The sequence below is a fragment of the Saccoglossus kowalevskii genome, chromosome 15 (assembly GCF_978046115.1).
Source record: "Saccoglossus kowalevskii chromosome 15, keSacKowa6.1, whole genome shotgun sequence".
In the NCBI taxonomy this organism is placed as follows: domain Eukaryota; kingdom Metazoa; phylum Hemichordata; class Enteropneusta; family Harrimaniidae; genus Saccoglossus; species Saccoglossus kowalevskii.
The window spans coordinates 5,430,064-5,445,322 of NC_140655.1; the positions used below are offsets into that span (position 1 = coordinate 5,430,064).

Genomic DNA, 15,259 nt, shown 5'->3' on the forward strand with positions numbered 1-15,259 from the left:
AGTCCTCATCTCGGCCGTCTGGCGTTTGGCGTTTGAGGCGATTCGGCGCTTGAGGCGACAAAGGACAATGGTCAAGCCTAAATCACACTGACAATCGCAACACTCAAATGTCCCATTAGAATATTACAGCCATTATAGAAGAATTTCTCAAACTCATATACTCAAACTACTACTTATCAGCAACTGCAATTACAGGTGTTCTCAAATTGTCAAAATTCACCAAAAAATAAAATGTATTTGATGTAGGATCACTTTTCCCTTCTAAAATATAGGAATGACGATGACACAAAAGAACTTTTTAATTCATCTGTTTTAATTATAATGATGTATTATATCAAATGTAAATGTTGACCATGTAGTTTGTGGTGCTAATATCCATATTGTGTTTGCATGAATACATTGGAAACCTTTTATGTGAAAATAACAAATAAATTGGTATTTGGCTACCGAGATGAAATGGCTCTTTAAGTACACATGCTTTTGTTATAGCTTCAATAATCCAAGCAATAGGAAATTCGTGTAAATTCAGCAATTCCTCAGAATAAAGAATTCGTGACAGCCACTGCCCCCTCCCCCTCCCCCTCAATAATAAATGCTTTGCATTGTGTGAACATTTTTGCTCAATGACAGTATTCTTTTTCCTGTCACACTTTATAGCACATCTGACATAAACAAAACCAAGCGTTTGAATGTAACGACAATAACCTTGAACATGTTTATGGTAGATGGTGCATTTTATTCTGAATTAGACAAATTTTGAGTAAAATATATTTTTTTTCATAAATTGCTGTATTTTATTGTTTTTGGTGCTAGGTGTATAAAAGCTTGATAGACCTCACCTCTATACTGACTTGATACCATTTCTTGAAGTGATCATAGGCTGAGTAGTAATCTCCACTGTCTTCATAATAAATACCGATATTACTGACCAGCCGAGTCATCAGTTTACAATTATCACCCAATGCCTGCTTACATTGTTCTAAAGCCAACTCATAAAACTGTAACGATATTATTAAAATTAATTTTCATATATTTTTACATATTCACCACATAAAATCGTTGTCTAATAGCAGCTACATATATAGAACTTTTGTATTTGCTCATTTAGTTAGCATGAAAATGTAGTCTTCATTAATTTATGCACCTACTGATATTTCATTAAAAATTAAATAATTATTTATTCATTTTCAGTTACACCAACGACACTACTTTATACAACCGGGTGATCAGCTAACACCATTACAAATGTCGATATTCTGACGCATGCAATAAAGTAGTCCCAAGCTCTAACGTAAAAAATAGCACAGAAATCATTATTATCAAGGCAACTTACATGCAACTGTTCTGCACTGCCTCTCGGGTGAAGAATAGCCTTTGTCATGTTAGCCTCTGCCTGCCTACCAAGGTCCTTCATCTAAAAGAACCAAAGCACTCTGTTTTTAACTCAAGCATGAATTGAAAATGGGGAAACAAGTTGACTGAAACAAGCTCCAATGTATAAGCATGTCAAATATCAAAGCTACCGGTATTTGTATCAATCAATTATTACCACAAACCATCATATCAACATTGAGTATGCAGTGATTGATACGTTGACCGTACTGGATTGTATAATTCATAATATGACTTGGTGATACACAGTGCTTACCTCTTGAAACACCAGAATAGCTTGTTCTATTTTTTCTTTGCCCTCATTGATTGCTTCACTGGCGGATAAATTTGAATCACCACCACAGTCAGACCATACATTCAAATTGAACGCCAAGCCCATCAACGACACCGCTAACTTATACTGCAGTGAAAATAAATAAAAATCAGTGGGTGTTATACTGTAAATCTTTTCACTTCTAGGAATTTTCATAATTTTTAATGGTGTTTATGAAGATATTTCATTTGTTTAAGACAATGTGTCTTTATGATTCCAGTTCAATTTTCATAGCCACAAAACTTTGCTACTTCCCTTCTAATATATGAAATGTATATTGTGAATGAAACAGATTATTTACTCAGATTATTTATTGTTTATTTGTTGTCACAAATATGTTATTCCATGCCTCTTGGCTTATACACATAAATTTATTCATTTATAGAAATTTGAATATGACTAGAATTCAGCAAACCAACATGAACAGCATGGAATACAGCAATTGTGTAATAGTAGATAGTAGATACAAATGTCACTAGATCACAACATTCCTAGACTGCTCAAAATTGAATACAATTTCATGACAAGTTTTGAGATTTTTTCATTGGTCTGAACCAAACACTGAACTCGCCTTTCCGAACCATTCAAGCACAAAGTACCATATTTTTTTTATTAGTTTCACATGCTTACATAGCTGACACAAGTGCGTGTAAGATTTTAATAATCCAGTATACAATCAATGCAACTACTGGTTTAAAAGCACTTTTATCCAAGATGCACTTCTAATAGAGCAAATGAGATATTTAGAATGATTTTGGCAACATTCAGTGATATCTGACATGAACTGAAATAAACCATTTTCTGTTCACTGCCAGATCCTGCGTTATGTGTGAAATCAAACGTAAAAATAGGACGAACAAAAGTCATAGCATCGTAGTGGCGACAAACATGGCATGGTTTCGACAAACGCGAAAGTATTTTGGGGGATATTTCCATGCTTAATAATGTGCTGTACACATTTGATGATGGTCAATTTTGATGAAGTGAGGGTATTCAAATGCAATATTCCCCTGTCAAAGATCGACCTTTAGAAGTGAGCTATGAAATAAAGAAGTTCAAAATCGAATAATTTAATTTTTGCTGCAGACGTTCGGCATGCGCCTTTCACACAACTCGCGAGATCTCGCAGTTGAACGGGGAATCTCCTATTTAACACATGTCTATAGTCATGAATGAGTTTAATAATGTTGGGTGGTAGTCAGTGTAGCAACACACTGCCTGCTGAAAGGCTCCATGGAAAGCCAAAATATATGAGAGAAAAATGGTATCAGCAGATGATGTTTTAACGGGCACCGTCTCACCTTGTGAACATCACCTTCTAAAGTGGCTCGGATCGCGGCAGATTTTCTGCCAAACTCAAGCGCTGGACGAAGATCTTTAATATTCTCTCCCGTTATAAACTCATGCAGTTTGGAAATCTACCAAAAAAAATATCATATAATTATGTTAATTTCTGCAAAATGGCAATTATACCACAAATCGGAATCGTTTTTAGTTAAAGTCACATGATTGGTGGATACCTCATCCCACAATTCTGCACATAATCCATACACCTCAACCATCCTTTCTGGCCGTGCTCCAAGCTCGTCTTCCTCAAGTTTTATAAGTGATTGTAATAATACTTTTGCTGATTCATAAAATCCTGCTTGTACTCTGCAAAAAATAAATCGCATTTATTAGTCTGATATGAGACAAAAATAAAGTTGCTTTGTTTTAATACAAGAGGGTGCTATAATATTCACAACATTCCACAGCAACTCTGATTAAAACAGCAATTTGAAAATTCTAATGTTTCCACCAGAGGGCGCTATAACATCCCATAATGCATAATACCGTACTCACAACACTCTTGTGATATGCTCATATCTCAAAGCAATCTCGTCTTTCGTTGCTCCAAAGTTTTCCAGTTCCTTGAGAGACACTTTGTAACACTCTTCCATTTTGTCGTAACCCCCAGCCTACAAATAACCAATTATAAGACAAGAATATATTGAATCACCGACAGTAGCTGCAGATAGAGTGAAGCATCTTGGGATATCAATCAATCAGGTGTGTGTTTGTTTCACCCATTCACGATCATAACATGATTAAACATTCAATTATCATGTTCATAATTGGTAATCCTGACGATCACGCCAGACAAAACATGGTAACCCATATACTGTACAATATCTTTTCCATAATGGTAATGAAGTGACTGTAAATCAGTGAAAATAAATTCCATACAAAGCACCAAAAATGCCTTTTCAGCGAAATTTAATTCCAGCTAAAATAAAGTATTTTACAGTAACTTCATTACCATTTTGGAAAAGGTTAAAATGGGGATAGACAGGAGACAGGGGTTCAAGAAATGTGCGATGTAAAATTCCTGTTTTTAGTTTATAGTGACAGGTAAAGAATCTGATAAATAGCTTATGGTTTTTTGTGTGGTTTCTAAACCACAATTTTGTCATTTTGTAAAGTTTAATGAGGTAAAAAAAGGCAAATCAAGTGTTTACATATTTATGGAATTTCACATTTCAGTAATGATGCCAAATTATTCATAAATCTGATCATACAAATGCATCCCTGGGTAGAGACACAAACATTTCACTGTTTTAGCCTGTCCAAGCAATCACAAGTCCACACATTATCTATGCCCTGATTTATCGTTAGACTGGCCACAGTCTGGGCAATTTTTTCAAAACATAGGTGTAATTTTTAATTAAAAAAAATATGTTTCCCACTCGCCATGAAATCACCCCGGGATTTCTTTATTTCTTTTGTAAAACAAAAAAGAAGTCCCGACTTTGCCAATCTAATTTATCTTGTTTGAACACAAACTCATCAGTGCAATAGAGAAAGTGCTAGATCCTATGGAAACTAGACTGACTAGCAACTTTGCTCATAAACGTGTTGCACTGATGTTCTAACACTACGTAGACGGTAGTAACAACATGAGTCTATAGCTCAATGATAAATAAAGTTTTTGAGTGTAAACAATTGTACTTACTTTCCTCCAATAAGCCAGCAGTTGAGAGCTGTAATCTTCCCTATACAGCCTGTCAAATATTGGCCACTCCATCAGACAGCTACACAATCTTTCCTTATCACCAATCTTCACTAACTGGTATGGATATTCCTGCAAAATATTAAATTTCAACACTTTGAAATCACATGCTAGCAAACATTTAAGAACGAGACTATCGGTTTTTGTTATTTTCAAAAACAGTTCCGCTACTAAAGTTAAACATTTTTCTCTCGTTAAGATCTTTTGGTTAGATGAGTGGAATCAAATACAATTAAATTATTTAGATTTTTTAAGATTTGTTTTGGGTATAAAAATTTCAAATGTATAAATTCACCTGTAATTGACAGTGGCCATCTTTGATTTTTCCTGAAATATCATGTGTCTTTCTCTGAGTTAATATGCTCATAATGACATCACGAAAACTTGACAAAACCAGACTTAGAGGTACCTGACAATTTTCTGGCTCAGGGACAATTGTTGAATTATTGATAACAGACAAAATGTCAGCAATATATGGAACACTTAATGTATCATTATTCATGTACCTACAGTTTATGTAAATGAGTTGTGTTTATAATATCAAATTCAGTTGTATTTTAATTATCCTGCATAAATGCAAAGTTTGGTTAATAGTGATGCGCTTTTAATGGAAATCAAAGAAAGCTTAGAAAGAACTCCCATGTGCTGAGAGTATTGGAGACACATTAAATATAATTCGAAATTACTTAGCTGAAAACTAATTATGCAAAATCGGAAAATTAATATGACCAGATTTGAGTGTAAAACTAATGAGGTCTGCGCAATGTAACAGAAAATCTATGTCTCCAAGATTAATTGAAATGTGATTAGAACCAAAAATTTATGAATTATTATGCTTATTAGGGAATTAATATGAACAGATTTTTACCCCAAACTAATTAGGTTTGTACATTGTCCTAGAGCATCTTTGTACTAAGTTTCATTGAAATGGAATAATTAGTGCCGTGAAAACTCCAAAATTTCGACCCCTCTAAAAATTCGAACGCATATTTATTTGCCGGGTTTCGGTGTTTTATTTACCTCCAAATTTTCGACTCCACTAAAAATTGCCGACTCATTCTTATTCGAAAATTGCGACCAGTTTTAGTTTTCCCCCAAACGAAAAAGAAAAACGATGTGAGCGTTCAAACGGGACCTTCCTCGAAGGCATGAATCCGGGTTTCTGATTGACTGAGAGATTTTTATTTTATTGGTAACGAAAATATATTCTAAATAAACGAAGTTTCAAATAAAAACGAACACAAAAATCTCGGCATGCTGCGTTTCTGAATTGTTGATTATTACTGTACTCAGTAGTGATTATAATAATGTACACAAAATAAATTTGTTGAATGGTTATGAAATACAAATAAAAGTCAACTTAGTTTCATCGTAAGCGAATGATTCCGGTCTCGTATAAACGTTTGATGCTGTAGGATATCCGCCATGTTCTCTTAGGTCAAATAGGTCAAATCGCTAATTAACCAATCAAAAAGCTGGATGATGCCAACGTGTTCAAATTACCATAGCTTATTTAAATATGTTAATGTTATTGAACGCAATGCGGAAGAGATTGATGTTGTAGTACGATATTTTGGCTTGGATTTTGATGCGAAAACGGCATGATTTTTTTTAAATAAAAAAATTAGTTGTTTTTAAAAAATAAACTGGTCATCTGAAGAATAATTTAACATTGTTCACAGTGATAACAGCTCATTCTCGAAAGGAAGCTTACCCGCTCACGCTAGTCACGATAAAAATCATACACGTGTACTCTTGAATAGACAAACGTCAATGACTACGGTAAAACTTAGACTCTATTTTAGCCGGCAGGATTGATTGAAATGTCCGAAAAATGACGCCAAAATACACCTTAAAAGTCCCATTTTATTTTCTTAAATCCCATTTTATTTTTTAATCCAAGGGCGAATTTACGGCAGAATTTGGTCCCTCAAATAAGGGACACGTGAGCTTTGATTCTAACCGGATACATTGCACTGGGTCAGGGAGATAGTTTGCTAAACTTCCATGCATCTTTTGTCCAATGGGTACCTGTACTTCGAACATTCGCAAGTTTTTCTAGGTAGTGCGAGACAGCTTTGTCTTTTGACCTATTAGTTTTGTGCTGACCTCTTCTCCGCGTCTTGATGTTTTGTTTTGCTTGTCATAATACTCACTGATTGATGACTTTGTTTAGATTTTGAGTTACAACTCGGCCACGGTTTACGTCAATTGACGGACATTGCATTTTTTAAAAACTAATGAAGCACACTGTCTATCATCCCCATTTTTTCATTTGCTGATTTCTATTCTGAAAAATTCGACCGTCCGAAAATGAACCTTAATTTTGACTCTAAAAACACGTCACATATCTAACACCAATTATTCAAAACCGGTCGAAATTTTGGAGTTTTTACGGTACTTTAGATATCAGTGTGAAAGCTTAAAATTGGTTAATTATGCAAATTAGGTAATTAATATGTACAGATTTTAACCCACAATTATTCAGGTCTGTCTATTGTCCTACAGCATCCATGTACATTCATTGATATGTGATGTATAGTACCTGAGATATCAGTGTGAAAGTTGGTTAATTATGCAAATTAGGTGATTAATATGCACAAATATTTACCGGAAACTAATTGGGTCTGCATAATTCTAGATTCATTGAAATGTGATGATTAGTACTTTAGATATCAGTAGAAAAGCTGAAAATTAATTATGCAAATTAGGTAATTAATATGCACAATTATTTACCCTAAAACTAATCAGGTCTCTGCATAGTCCTAAAGGATCTATGTACCAAGTTTCATTGAAATGCGATGATTAGTACTTGAGATACCCGTGGAAAAGCTGAAAATTAACTAATTATGCAAATTAGGTGATTAATATGCACAAATATTTATCGAAAACAATCAATCTCTGCATAGTCCTTGAGTATGTAAGTACCAAGTTTCATTGAAATGTAATGCTAACTACTTATATCAAATGCTGAAAATTAATTAATTATGCAAATTGGGTAATTAATATGTACTGATATTACCATAAAAACTATCAGGTCTGTGCAGTGTCGTATGACATCTATGTACCAAGTTTCATTGAAATGTGATGATTAGTACTTGAGATATCAGTGGAAAAACCGAAAATTGACTAATCATTATGCAAATTAGGTAATTAGTATCCACGGATTATTACCAAAAACTAATCAAAACCTAGCATTAGTTCAGAGCATCTATGTACCAAGTTTCATCAAAATCCAATGAGTGGTTGTTTAGATATCAGTGGAACAGTCATGGAACCACTAAAAAATAGCTAATTATCATGCAAATTAGGTAATTAATATGCACGGATTTTTACCAAAAATCAATCAAATCTGCGCATATGTTCAGAGCATCTATGTACCAAGTTTCATCAAAATCCAATGAGTGGTTCTTTAGATATCAGTGGAACAGTCATAGAACAGCTAAAAAATAGCTAATTATCATGCAAATTAGGTAATTAACGAGCATGGATTTTTACCAAAACCTAATCAAATCTGCGCATTGGCCCAGAGCATCTATGCACCAAGTTTCATCAAAAACCGATGTATGGTTCTTGAGATAGCAGTGGAACAGTCGGACACACATACACACACACATACACACATACACACATACACACATACAGACACACTAACTGCAAAGACTCCCATTTTGTGCTTCGCACATGGGAGTCAAAAATACTGTATTTTAGATAATACTAACAAATACTCACCTCTACTTTGCGATCCACATTCTGTTCAAACTCAAAATAATCAGCTAATTTGGAATGCCAGAAATGATAAATGTTCCTGGATTCGCTGTCACTTTCATCATCTTGTAAGAAATACCTAACAATAGAACAACAGACATCTGTCATTGTATCCAACTGAGGAAAACAGAGGTCGAAAACTTTCCAAAAAACTTTACTTTGGGCTAGTTTCCTGATAAGTATAACAAGATTACCCGACATATGCAAAATTGGCTGTTCAGGATTATCTCATAGTTGAGTTTGTGTATTTTTCTCATTTTTAGCTGTTTTCACCAGCTCTTTGTCTGCTCATGTACAGAGCCCGTAGAAATACATGTTATAGCGGTGTGTGTCTAAGCAACATAGAACGTTCTGAGATGTAGCTCGCATTCTTGTCGCAATGTGTAGCGAATTTTTGTGGGATGACTAGAACTTACTTCGGGACCTGTAAATGGGATTTTATCCTGTTGGCTGTCTTTGAAATATATAATACAGTATATAGGAGTATATTCTGTGCCAGTGAGGGTGCTGTAGTCATATTTACTGATAAGTAAAAAACACAATACTTACTTTCTGCGTACAGCTTTACTAAGTGATCTATGATAGAAATCAAGCCTTCCTTCACCGCTATCACCAAATGGACGGAGGAATGGCCGTAATGCCCGGTACACTGCAGCCCATTTTGCAGCACTCAGCTGCATGGAAAGTCTATCTCTTGAATCACCTTTGTTGCCACCACTCGCTGAAGGTTGCCAGAAAAAAAAAAGTCACCCATTAAGTACAGACATATACAGCATACACACTAGAAAGAACTGTGACAAACATCAAAGGAATCAACACCTGTTTGTTTAAATTTCCAAACTCTTCATAGCAAAACTCATATTTTGACAGTAGCTCATTTAATATTCTTTTAAATTATCATACATAATAAATGAACTTGTTTCTTTATTTAAAATGCTATAATATAATTGTCTTAAGTGACAATAATTGTCATTCCTATTGACAAGGGTTTGAGATATAAGGTGTACAAATTCAAGTACTTATGATGATCTAATTCAAGTAGCATTGTCAATGTTATACAAAGTGTATACGGTTATATTATAAATTGATTTACAGACACTCAACTGAATTAATTCTGGTTGTTCTTTAGCAAAAACATACATGTATTCATAAAATCAGAATAAGCAGCCTCTCGAATGAGATATGCACATTTCAATTAAAGAACTGAAGATATGATTTGAAAATGAACAAATCTGAGAGATGTCTACCTAAGCTACCTACATGTATAGTATCAAAGCAATCAATTTGAAAATACCGATATCACTTTTTACCAAAAATGAAGAAAATTATTCATCAAAATTAGAGAATTAAAGATAACATCAGAAATGAACAAATACATCAAGTATAAAAGCAATAAGAATTGTAGTTTTCAAGTAGAAGTCACAAAAGTAACAAATTGACACGGACGACCATGGACAACCACTCATAGGATAAGCTTCACTTGACAAAGCCAACAGTGGAGCTAATAAAAAGACGGCATTGAAATTTAAATTATTTCACTGCGAGATCCCACATTATGTGTGAAATCGAATGCAAAAACAGGACAAACAAAGGTCATAGTAGTGTCAAAACATCACATGGGATTCACCAAATACAGAAATATTTTTGGGGTATTTTCAATGCCATTTTTCATTTGCCAATTTTTATAAAGGAAGTAAGGAAAACCCAAAGCCATAATTCCCTTTGGAAAGATAGTTATTTGGGCAATGAACTACAATAAAAGAGAAATCCAAATTAAAAATCAAATCATTCAATTTTTGTGGCAGATGTTCGATCCTCATTTTGCGTGCAAGATCTCACAGTGAAACGAAAAATCACCTAATTGCACCATGTGGTTTTTGTGATATCTGCGAGGTAGAGGTCATCGACCTTAAAGTGGAACAGTTAGCGTGTAGTGTGTGTTGAAACAATAATTTTATGCATACCGAACAAGACGTATTGAAATGACTGAGGTGACCTTGAAGGGATTTCTAACTTAAGCTTTGAAAGTATTCAAGTGTACACACAATTTTTCAAATTTCAAAAAACTTTAATTCAAATGTACAAGCATCACCAAATTCAATAAAATTAAAAATAACACCCTGTCGCTCACCTGTTGCATCATAACTATCAGGTATGTTGAGACTCTCCTCATCTCCTAATATGGTCAAAAGCTCTGTTTCTAGGAGCCCACTAGCTGATGCTTCTAATAGACACAGCGTTGCTACCAGTAAATTGCCACCATTCTCATTTTCAAATCTGTTCAGAACTTGAGCAATAAGTCTACAATTAAATAAAACAAGTCATTGAAAATGACACAGTCCCCGTTAAATTTTTGAAAGTTCTCTTTGTGCTTGTCATATTAAAGCAGGGGAGGGGTGTCGCGAGCGTGTCCTTGAAACTTGAGTTCCAAGTGGCGCATACAACAGATTGTTTATTTACATCAAAACACGTGTTCCGTGTAGTAGTAATATGGCCAAAAATAAAAATATTTGGCCATCTTTGATCTGATTATGAAACACACTGATATGTATGATGTATGTGCCAAATACGAATGAAAATGGTACATAAATTGTGGAAATATAGTAGTAAGGCCAAAAAGTCAGATGGCTGTCAATCAGCCATCCTTGACCAGATTTTGAAACAAATTGTCATGGACATGCATCATAACATGTATAAAGTACATGTATGTGTCAAATTTGAATGAAAACTGACAGAGCACTTCCAAGATACCGCATAAAAAAAAACAAGATGCCTGCCAGTCGACCATCTTTGATCCAATTGCGCAAAAAAAATTGTCATGGACATGTAACCTAACATGTATAATCTATGTACCAAGTTTGAATGACAACTGACAAAGCATGTCCAAAATACAACATTTTCAAAAAACAAGATGGCTGCCAGTTGTCCATTTTGAATCGAATCGCTAAACCACTGCATGTGCATATGTCCCAGATAAAGTACTAGGCACATGCAAAGAATGAACGGAATCGGTCAAAGGGATTCTGAGATATGACTCCGGACGGACGCACAGACGCATGGACGCACGGACGGAGACCGAATTATAAAATATAGTAAACCTGAATTTGCGTATATTCCAGGAACAAAAACATGATGATTCACCATAATTCTACTTTGTTTTGAAGTAACGTGACTTTCAGTAATTCAGAACAGAAGTGAATCTTAGTGAATCTACATGAATTAGAACACTATTTGAAAATGCTAGCAGGCGAAATTAGAATACACAATCAAATTAATACTTTAATACTCTAATAATTCATCATGGGGCTACTATTAGATGATTTGAATTTTCTTGTATTTGGAGGCGAAATGGAGGTGTCACCAGGATTCTGCCTTCTTTTCAATTAATTTATCCCACAGTAAATCAGAACTGAAGCAAATCTTTGTGAATCTACACACATTGAAACATTCTTCCAAAGTGATAGCAAGACAATTTAAATACACAATCAAATGTCAAACTAAGATCAACAATCATACATGCTAACAAAATAACATTGAAATTTTAATGTTTTAATTTAATAGCATATTTCATGTATCAGTACCAAAACTCCAAATTCACTAATTGTTGGATTGCTCACCCACTAGCAGGGATTGTAGGCTGGGTTAAGACTTTAACATTTTCACCACCAGTTCCTTCTTTTCATCACTAATTCACAAAATAGTCGTGCTCATAGTCCACATTTTACTTCAGAAGACTGAGACAAAAATAACCAAATATTTTAAGTAAAAACTGAAAATTGACTCCAATTTTGTCTGTTGACTCCAAAATTATGTTTTATTTTTAAAAATATTGAAGAATATAAGAAACAAAGTGCAGAATAATTTGGGTGAGACAGTACTAATAATTTTGTAAAGTTCTTACTCTAATAATCCATCTGCTAGTTCATTTATTTTCGTGCTGACTGTTTCGTATTCTCCATGCACTCGCAATTCTTCACATGCTATGGACAACCACAAAGGATTCTGGGATGATTCTTTTGCCATTAATAACTGCATTTGTTCTTTGTCTAATCTCTTGTGAGATCGATCCAGTATCTCAGTAACTATTTCCTAAAAAAACAGCAAAATACAAACTTATGAAACAATGAGAACGATTATGGAAACAAGTCTCATTTCCATGACAATAGTTATTTCGATGCAAAAGCCTCAACACAATTTTTTTTTATAAATCTACCACTGGTACACGTTTCAAGAGACATTTCATAGTGTCAACATGCTGTCATGGTAACTAAACTTCATTTTTAATCCAACTACATGTATAATTAATATCCAGTATAAGAACCCTGAAACTACATGGCAACGTGAAAAAGTTAAAATGTCAAGCTCAGAAAGTCATTTCAACCATGTAATGATAATACCGTACCAGGTAAGAGCCCATGCCCGGGCAAACGCCCACCCCCCACTTTTGACACAATAAAGAAGGTCATATCCGGGCACACACCCAGGGGGTCTTTTTCTACACAAAAAATAACAAAAACTATTTTCTATTCGTTGACTGTGGCTGTATTAACAGTTGACGTTCTTGTAGTCTGTCATGATGCTTATAAAAATTCTCTAAAATATAATTGTTAATTGCGTAAAACAAGGGGTGAACGCGATATTTCACTTTCTGCCTTCAGGGCAGAATCATTACAGTCAGCAAGTCTATAAAAATATATATTAGAGCAGAAACGGTAGTTCTCTTTTTGAAATATGTCCCTAAAAAGGGCCAGTTGTTTGGTTTGTGCTTCCTTAGAAACGATTCAAGAAAATCGTATAAGGAGAGCCACGAAGCAAGTACCACACTCGGTCGGCCGTAGCGTCATCAACAATTAAACCAATGTTGCAATATTGTAGTAGCCCATGGCTTTTACCCGGATAAATACGGTATAAATTAAATTCTGGCAATTAATCACTGATTTGTGAAATTTACGCAAAATCTGATGATTTCTGATTCTTTTAATTATGTGTAACTAGTAGCTTCGGGGTAAGTGGGTTTCGTATTGGGTGGGTCTCGCGGGGAGTATGGCTTTGTCGCAGTACCTGGTATTTTCATCGTTGTTGAGAAAGTTTTATGTTTCTTTAACAACTTGCACTATCCTGGGAATACCATCCTTATTAATTTGCCCTTATGATTTGTGCAGTTGCTCTGACAGAAGTTCCAAAATAAGACCCATGCTTACATTACATTATCATTATGATCTTATTGGTGTTGCAAAGGATAGTTGAATATTGTTTATTAAAATTAATAATCCCCATAACCGTTTTCCAATATAGATAAATTATAGTACGTAACAAATATACAACTCAGTCTCAACAATGAAATAAAGAAATGTTTATATTTACATTATTATATAAAATATTCCGTCAGTAACACTTCTCACTTCTCTATTTGTTTATAATTTTATAAATTGGCTTGGCAATTCCCACCCCAGATTTAATGTGTACAAAGTTTAATAAATAAAATTAAAGATACACTAACAAAAATGAAATATTAATTATTTTATTATATAACCTGCACAAAAGCAATCAATAATTTTCCTTGCTAGAATGATGTGTACCTCATATGGGAATCCTGATAAAGTTCACAGCTGGCGATTTAGCAATACGCATATCAGGGATAGTCCATTTTTTGTGAATTTGATTACCTAACGTTTTTAGGTTCATATGCTGCAAGTTACAGAGCATGTACCTAAGCGGCCGCCCCTCAGCAAATAATAAAGCAAAGGCATTTTCGATGTCGAAATCGTGAAACTCACCCTTTTTGTGCAAACTGGGAAGTTCGAATTACTAAACGAAGTACAGGACGACGAAGATGAAATATCTCAAAAGTGAATATTTGTGGTGTATTTTAAGTCTAACCGGACCAGGAGTGTCAATTTCTTAGTACTCTAAATATCCAAACATATTTTAGTATAAGGTAGTAATCATGATGCATTCTAAACCTATTTTCACAACCCTCCCACAATGCAACATTCAATATGGCCACTATACTTTTCTCACCTTTCTGGAATTGATGTCCAGGGGAGTGACTTCTATTTCTATCGGCAGTTTAGGTCTTTCTTTCAATATATTGTGAGGGGCAGTCTCATTAATCATAGACAAAATCACCCTGACTTGTGGAGCCAATTTTCGTGGAAGCCAGCTTAAAATATTTGACTGTTTTTCTTCATCAAACTGAAAATAAAATAAAAAAAACATAACATTGTTAATGTGTACATTGTTGTGTTCTAAGGTATGCAGTGGTTTTCATACCGTACTAAGCGATTTTTAAAAAATGGTATGGTTGAATCCGTTCAAAATGCCAATTGTTTTAACATTTTACCAAAAAACTATTGATTATTGTTACATAGACACAGGAAACACTCATCCCGATTTGCCGTATGACTGTACCTGATTCACCGCATCTATAATTATAATGACAGGTCTGGTATTAGGATTAGATAATACACTACTAGTTAGCTGTGATGCTGTCTCATAGTCTTTAGGCATATTGGCATCCTGAAATATAGGGGTAAGATAATAATTGAATGGAAAGAGTGATGTTATATAGGATTGGATTGGATATTTGTGGCTTTAATAATTGGCATGTATGTAGCATAACAAAGTATAAGCATAGCATAACATATTTGTAATGTAGCATAGCATACAAAAGTGTAGAATATAGTATATCAATATATGTAGTATACTGTAAAATACTATTTTCGCTTGGAATTTAT

General features: G+C 34.3%; 1 protein-coding gene across 1 annotated transcript in view; it reads right to left on the reverse strand.

Moving 5' to 3' along the window:
- The window catches only part of LOC102807084 (TPR repeat-containing protein DDB_G0287407-like), a 47,179-nt gene that overhangs the window by 2,358 nt on the left and 29,562 nt on the right, over positions 1-15,259 (reverse strand). The window contains exons 14-26 of the mRNA XM_085508643.1: positions 14,934-15,041; positions 14,544-14,717; positions 12,424-12,611; positions 10,654-10,823; positions 9,072-9,243; positions 8,487-8,601; positions 4,698-4,826; positions 3,548-3,663; positions 3,226-3,358; positions 3,007-3,123; positions 1,649-1,792; positions 1,334-1,414; positions 840-998 (exon numbers count right to left, since the gene is read on the reverse strand). Of these exons, the coding sequence (XP_085364769.1) occupies positions 840-998; positions 1,334-1,414; positions 1,649-1,792; positions 3,007-3,123; positions 3,226-3,358; positions 3,548-3,663; positions 4,698-4,826; positions 8,487-8,601; positions 9,072-9,243; positions 10,654-10,823; positions 12,424-12,611; positions 14,544-14,717; positions 14,934-15,041 (1,806 nt within the window). The remainder of the gene's footprint in view (positions 1-839; positions 999-1,333; positions 1,415-1,648; positions 1,793-3,006; positions 3,124-3,225; positions 3,359-3,547; positions 3,664-4,697; positions 4,827-8,486; positions 8,602-9,071; positions 9,244-10,653; positions 10,824-12,423; positions 12,612-14,543; positions 14,718-14,933; positions 15,042-15,259) is intronic.